This window comes from Protopterus annectens, chromosome 5.part0 (genome assembly GCF_019279795.1).
Source record: "Protopterus annectens isolate FY-2018-M chromosome 5.part0, PAN1.0, whole genome shotgun sequence".
Classification (NCBI taxonomy): domain Eukaryota; kingdom Metazoa; phylum Chordata; order Ceratodontiformes; family Protopteridae; genus Protopterus; species Protopterus annectens.
Genome location: NC_056735.1, coordinates 961,134,751 through 961,142,179, shown reverse-complemented (window position 1 = coordinate 961,142,179; position 7,429 = coordinate 961,134,751). Strand labels below are relative to the sequence as shown.

The following is a 7,429-nucleotide window of genomic DNA, read 5'->3' as shown; positions in this document are numbered from 1 at the left end:
TGAATCTGTCCCTCCAGCATGTTCTATTTATTTCTGTGCTGAGGTTTAAGTCACTGGAGCATGTAGTTCTGATGGATTTGGATTTCTTGAGGTGGAGCATGTCCATTAATTCTGGGTTGGACATGGCTTTATACATCAGGCACAGATCGCCTCTGAGTAGGTGGTAAGCAACTGAGTAGAGCTGGAGTTTCTTTAGCCTAACTGCGTACGGCATCTGTTTGAGTCCCTTGATCCTCTTGGTGAGGTACTTTTGGGGTCTTTCTAGTTGTAGCAGGTGTCGGGTAAGGTACATCCCAAATGGGGCATTGTATTCAATTATGGGTCGGATAAGTGATGAGTAGAGGGGCACAATTACCTCTCTTGATCTAGATGTGAACCCCTTTGTGATAAGGTGGGCTATATAGAATGTCTTTCTAATCACTTTGGCAATGTGATTGTCAAAGGAGAGATTGCAATCTACTTGGGTCCCCAAATCCCTAATTACTTCTTCCGTACTTAATGGATTACCACCTATGTGGTAATTTGTGGGCACTTGTTTTTCAAAGGGATGACTATGCACTTTTTGGCATTTAGCTTTAGGCCATGGCTCTGGCACCAGTTATCCGTCTCTCTGAGACCTTTTTGGAGGATGCTTGTGTCAGCCAGCGAGTCGATTATGGCCCCCAGTTTGCAGTCATCTGCAAACTTTGTCAGCCATAGTCCTTCTGTGTTAGCCTGTACCTCAGAGAAATATATACCAAACAAGAGAGGTCCCAGGACTGAGCCTTGTGGGACGCCACTTGTAACTGGTTTAGAGTCTAACACGGCACCTGCAATTCTGACCATGTGGGTTCTATCCCTAAGACAGTTTGCAACCCATCTTGTGACATAGGGGTTGATATTTAAGCTGGTGAGCTTTATTTAAGATGCCAGAGTGGGGTATTGTGTCGAAGGCTTTTGCAAGGTCAAGGTAGGCTGTGTGGACTACCTTCCCTTTGTCTATGGCCTTGGTGACTGTTTCAAAGAAAATGACCAGGTTCAAGAGGCAAGATCTGCCCTTAACAAAGATGAATTGGGTAGGATCCAGTGTTTGGAGGTTCCCAATGTCTTTGTTTATGAGTTCCATGATGATACGCTCCATAGCTTTGCAGACCAGGCTAGTTAGGCTTATAGGGCGATAGTTTCCGGGGTCCGTTGTGGCACCACCTTTATGGAGTGGGACCACTGTTGCTGTACGCCATTCTTTGGGTACATATCCTGTTGTAAGGCTGAGACTCAACAGTGATTTTAAGTGAGGGTTTAGTTCTTCTTGGAGCTCGTGTAAAACGCAGCCCGGGACACCGTCTGGTCCCATTGATGCTGTGTTTTTTGCTTTGGAGAGGGTGGCTCTCACCTGTGCATCTGTGATGTCATGGAGGCTACACTCTGTTGGGATAGTCATTTGCTCATTTGTGGGGGGGGGGAGTTTGCACCGAACCTGTCTGCCAGGATGTTGGCAATGTCTGTGGGTTCAGTGTATTTTTTGTCATTTTGCACTAACTCAGAGCATATCTGGGAGTTTCCACCCAGGTTTCTGACATAACTAAAGAAAGCCTTGTGATTATCTTTAGCATCTTGTGCAATTTTTCTTTCGAAGCTAGCCTTAGATGATTTTATGAGGGATTGTAGTTTCTTGCTAGTACTGATCAGAGTTGCCTTACCTTTCAGGGATTTTGCTCTATCATGTAGTAGCTTCCTCCTTCTGTTGTACAGCTTATTTATGGCTGGGGTGTACCAGACAGGTCTCCTGCCTTTGGAGGAGTGTGTCTTGGTTTTATTTGGGATAGCACGATCCATGCATTACTGTAGGTATCCATAGAATGCGTTTGTAAAGGATTCTGCGGTCTGGGCCGTATTTTCCACTGGCCCTGGGGCTTTGAAGGATTCTACCTCGGTTTTGAGAAGTGGGAAGTTTGCTTTTGAGAAGTTTTTGACCGTGGTTTCCTTTACTGGGGGTGGGAACGGGATATGGATGTTCATAGTGATTAATTTATGGTCAGATCTTACCAATGAGGGGTATACCTCTGGTATGGAACATAGAGTCCCCATGTTGGTGATGATCAGGTCCAATATGTTTTCCCCTCTTGTTGGGGTGGTGACCAGTTGTTCCATAGCATTTGAGTTTATAAATTCTAGGAACCGTTGGGCTAGGGTGTTGGGGCTTGATTAGTGCTCCCAGTCTATGTTTGGGTAGTTAAAGTCACCCAATATAATGGTGTTTGGAGAGACCTTCATATTCTCCAGTGTCTTCAGGAAAGCAGAGTGGGGTTCCTGAGTTTGGGAGGGTGGTGTGTAGCAGGCTACAAACTGGAAGGCAGTTTTGCTCACTGTTAGTTGCACATGGATGGTCTCAGATGCTTCATGCAGTGCCACTAGCCTGGAGGTATTGGTATCTTTGATGAATATGGATACTCCCCCTCCTCTTGTGGTTCGGTCCGAGTTTTGGGGCCAAAAAGCATGGTATGAGGCATAGCCTGGTAGTGCTGGGGTGCTCTCGGGAGCCTTAAACCAGGTTTCTGTTACTGCACAGATATCGATATTCTCCATACTGAGAAGAGCCTCGAGTTCATGCATCTTGAGGTTTAGACTTCTGGTGTTGAGCAGCATTACCCTTAGTTTCTTTTTCCTTGTGCTGTCTAAGGAGGTGGGTTTGTCTTTTGAGCCTTGCCTAAAAAAAGCACTATGGGGTGGCAAGAGCCTTGGCCAGTATTCGAAAACCCAGGGGTGACAGGTGCAAGCCGTCCCTAGCGAAGCAACGTGGTTTGTCAAGCATGTCATCCCAGGCTGACAGACACTGGATCCCCTTTGAGTGACACCAATACTTTAGCCAGTTGTTGAAATTAATCATTTTGTCTTTATACTGTGGTATCATTCTTGGTGAGGGTAAGATGCTACTCAAGGTCAGGGTCATACCGGCCTGGGCCACATGATCAGAGAGCTCCTCTATGTCTCTTTTCATGTAATCCAGGGAGGTACGTCTCAGGTCATTCACACCAGCATGGACAATGACGGAGTCATATTTGTACTTGCTTTGGAGTGACCTGAGTGCTTGTGTTATGTGGCGGATCCTGGCACCCGACAGGCAGCTTACAATGACCTTCTCCTTGTTCAGCCAGGTGAGAGGGACGTCAGTGTGTCTGACAATAGAATCACCTATTACAAGTGTATTAGGTGTGTTGTTTAGCCTTAAGGGCTGTGACTGTGTGGCACACTGACTTTGTGAACTATGTGATACGTGGGTATTGTTGTGGGGTAGCAGTTGCTTGGATGTCTGCTTTGGAGGTCTCTGTTGCTTGGGCAGATTTAAACAGTCCCTGCAAGGCTCGAACCCAGGAGCCTACACACCACAGACAATGTGATTTACCAATAAGTCATAGCTTTATATGTTAGGCAGAGATCACCTTGGAGTAGGCGATATGTTACGGAGTAAAGCTGGAGTTTTTTGAGGCGGTCAGTGTTCACCTGGAGTTTACCATAGAGTTCATGTTGGAGGGTTTGGGTGCCAGAGGTTGACTTATCAACAGCTCCCACTTTGCCGTCATTTGCAAATATTGTCGTTAAGAGGTTTTGGCTCTTTACTTGGAAATTTGAGAAGTAAAGGGCAAAAAGGAGAGGTCCTGGCACAAAGTCCTTTCATACATTCTTTTGTGGTTAATTCTGAAACTGAACCTCAGACCACTACTGTGAATGCATTTTAAATCTAAAGCAATGATTTTTCTGAGTATCTCTACACCAGGAAAGTAAAAAAAAAAAAAAAAACTGCATTGCATTGAAGTTTTCCAGACTGGAAAATGAGCCTCGGCTGCGGCATTGAGAGTGCCAAATTCTAACCACTAGACCATAAAGGGACTCCTCTAAAATAAGCTTCATAGGTTCAACACAACTAGTCTGCAGACTCTCACATACCTAGTTAATAACCAGTCAGTGAGCAAAGGTGAGAATCAACCCCTGTTGGCATGGGTGAGATAAACACCTTAACCATTATGTCAACCCTTACCACAATTAGTGGACTGATCGACTGAACATCCATTTCACCCATAGCCCAGAAGATACAGTAGAGGAAGAAATGTAATTAAGTAGTTGTAATATAATGTAGCCAAAAACAAACACAGTATAGAGTTAAATCATAAGGCAACATCTTACAGTATGATTTTGGAACATACAGCAGATGCACAAACATAGTACAAACTATTGTGTGAAACAACACAAATTTACCTACTAAGTCCTATCACCTTCTCAAAAAAAAAAAAAAATAGGAGTGATAACAGCAAAATTATTAATTAAAATTGGGGACATCCACTTGAGAGGTAGGCTATAAAACAGTGAAAAAAGACACTTCCAAACAAGCATGCCTTTCTTTGAACCATACATGTCAATTGCCTTAACTTTCAAAGAATGTCCAGAATTTGTACCTCAAATTTTTGATTTGTTTCTCATAAAATTTGTGGTTTTCTAGCAAATCATTGTACAATTACCACCTGTTCGTCTTTGCACAGGACAGTCCCTATTTGAGCAGTTTCATCCTGTGAAAAAACTGAAAAAATGTGAAATGTCCTGATATTTTACGTTAAAATATGCTTTCTAAGTTTCCTCTGATTTATTTATTGACATTTTTAATTACTGGGAAAGTTTGACTAGGTAGGAGTCCTTTTTCAGTACAGGCACGGGGAGAAAAACTCCAAAGTATTACAAAACATTTTAAAAACAATAATTTACATTCTTTAAAAATAATACAAAAAGCAACTAAACGTAATATGAAAACATTTGTTAAGAAAATATACAAGTTATATAATACAGTTTTAATAGTTAGAGAAATTTTAGCCAGTTTATTGAGAAATTAAAAGTAAGTTAGTATAATGCAAACAGAAATTTCACTTGGCAATTACACAAAACACATATTTTGTATATGCAACACCATAATATGCTTTCAAACAACAAAAATAGCTGAATCTCTACAACAGTGTCCTTTTATTTTGGAAAAAAGTAACTAACCAGTCCTTTATACTTGATGGGGGAATTGTTTGTCCTTCAAATTTTTCACATTTACTTAATAAATATCCCACTTCGGAATCTGAAACGCTGGAAACCTTAAATCATTGGGGTCTGATGTCACTAAATAATGACAGTCATTTTAGTTTAATGACGCAAATTCTGTTAGTCTAGCAATTTAATTTTCTTTTTGTTGTTTCTTTCGGCTCTTCCCGGTTAGGGGCCGCCACAGCGGAACTCCGGTCCGCTAATGATTGGTAGTTGATTTTTACGTGCCGAGTTACCAGCCCTGACGCACAACCTTCAACGAAGGTACGCCCATTCACGCCTGTCTCCACGCAGAACAATAATTAAAATATGTTTCTTATTTTGGACCTTTGCCTCCCTATTATCTTGAGCCTTGTCCAGATTTATTGCGCTAAGAAGTTGAGATGTATTCTAGACTATTTTACAGATGAAGTTCAGTGCCTCAAAAGATTGCTAATAATTCACAGTGTATTTTTTTTTCAGAGAGTTGTAGTATGTGAAAAAATATTTGGAGTACTTGGGGTCTGTAGTTCTAATCAACTGAACCTAGACATTGTTATAGGATTTTCAAACTACGATTCCCAGGATGCATAGAGAAGCCCTTTGCTCTATTACCTTTTGTTTGAGCACTGACTACATAAACCGATTATTGAGCTGTTGTGCAACACATACTTGGTACCAAGATGGGTAGCTGTGGGTTTGAGGTTACTGTTGTTTTTTGTTTGTACTTTGGAGTTTTTGTGTTAGGAAGTAAATATTCTAAGGAGTTGAACGAACCCGTAAAGGACTCTGCTGATGAAAAGACAGAATTTAGGATTTCCAAACTAAACCAGATTTGGGAGAAAGCTCATCGTGTGAGTCATTCATTCGGATTGTCATATGATTTTGTTTTCTTATGAACTAATGATGTATTTTGCCCGGACTAATCCCATTGTGGATCTTGTGTTAGATTAGTATGTTTTAATGTAACTTTGTGCATTTATTTTAAGATTTATATGAAGAAGTCACCTCCGGAGTTTGGGATTGTTGGTTTTGTTTTAGGCAATGCAATCATGCCTTTCGACAACTGAGCATCAGGCGCTGAAGTCAGAGAAGCACGTCTCTTATTCTTTAGAAGCGGTGATTGTCAGATAACTTGTACAGTTAGCCTTAAGGGATAATCTTCTTCACGTTAGTTGTTTCAATAATATATGTGCCCTTAGACTGATATAACCTCTTGGTGGGTTTGGCGTAATGTTTGCCACAGGCACAGAGTACTGGGTTTGATTCTGACCTCGCGTTATTGGTTAAGCATACATCAAAGTAGTTAACCTGGTATTTGCTTATGCACCTATAAGAATATTTTCACATATAGAAGGCGCAAGACTAAACTTGAGGGCAAAATCATAATGTAATATTTAAGTATGAATACAAGTTTTTACCACCTGCAGTAGTTGGCATGCACAACTGGCATTATACGACTGTAATGTTGAGCTTTACTGAATGTACGTACTTTGACCGTTTATTACATAAGGTACATGCCCTGCTTTGAGACGTACCATTGCCTTTCATAGCGCTTTAGTGTTACTAAAATGACCCTATCTGCACAATGTCGAGACATTACGATGTGAATTGTACGCTTAAAAATCAGTTGTAAATGGTAGCAAAGGGTATTCATAAAACAAGAGCGTTTACGTAATGATCTTGTAATTGGTGAAGAGAGCATATCTTACAAAATAAAACCAGTGTAGAAATTGTAGTTATACTTCTCAACCTTATGTAATGCATTTGGTGATTTGGATTATTTATTAATATATTTCCATTTGTTGATGAGGGTAAACTAACTGAATTAAAACCCCTTTTCTGTGGTGGATCCGCACCGAAATGTAGTAATTACAGTACATAGTACTGTACAGTACATAGTTGCACAGGGTATTAATGTTTGTATGAGATTGTTATATTTTAATATTTCCATCTTAAGAAATTCCACAGTGTTTACAATTTGTCAAAAGTTATACAGTTAGGCAAAATAAGTTAAATATACATATGTATACACATATATAGGGGGGAGGAGGCTGGCATAATGGTTAAGGTGTTCACCTTACAGACACAAGGTGCAGGGTTCAATTCTCACATGGGGTAATTGGCTAGGCTTAAAATGACCCACAGGGGCAGTTAGCCTAGTACTAACCTATGAACCTATGTGTCATCTCTCTCTACTCTTCCCTCAATAGACCAGTCATCGAGTATAATGCCCCATTTGGCGTGTACCTCACTAAACACCTGCAACAACTGGAAAGGCCACAAAACTGCCTCAAGAAGAGGATCCTAGCCTTAAACACATGCCCTACATGGACAGACAAAAAAAAAAACCTCCAGCTTTTCTCATATAATTTTCTTAAAAACTCATCATTTT

At 40.9% G+C, this 7,429-nt stretch overlaps 1 protein-coding gene across 1 annotated transcript in view; it reads left to right on the top strand.

Moving 5' to 3' along the window:
- Positions 1-5,660: 5,660 nt before the first annotated feature.
- The window catches only part of LRPAP1 (LDL receptor related protein associated protein 1), an 807,807-nt gene continuing 806,038 nt past the window's right edge, over positions 5,661-7,429 (top strand). Inside the window, exon 1 of the mRNA XM_044071944.1 lies at positions 5,661-5,888. Coding sequence (XP_043927879.1) covers positions 5,718-5,888 — 171 coding nt within the window. The 5' untranslated portion in view covers positions 5,661-5,717. The remainder of the gene's footprint in view (positions 5,889-7,429) is intronic.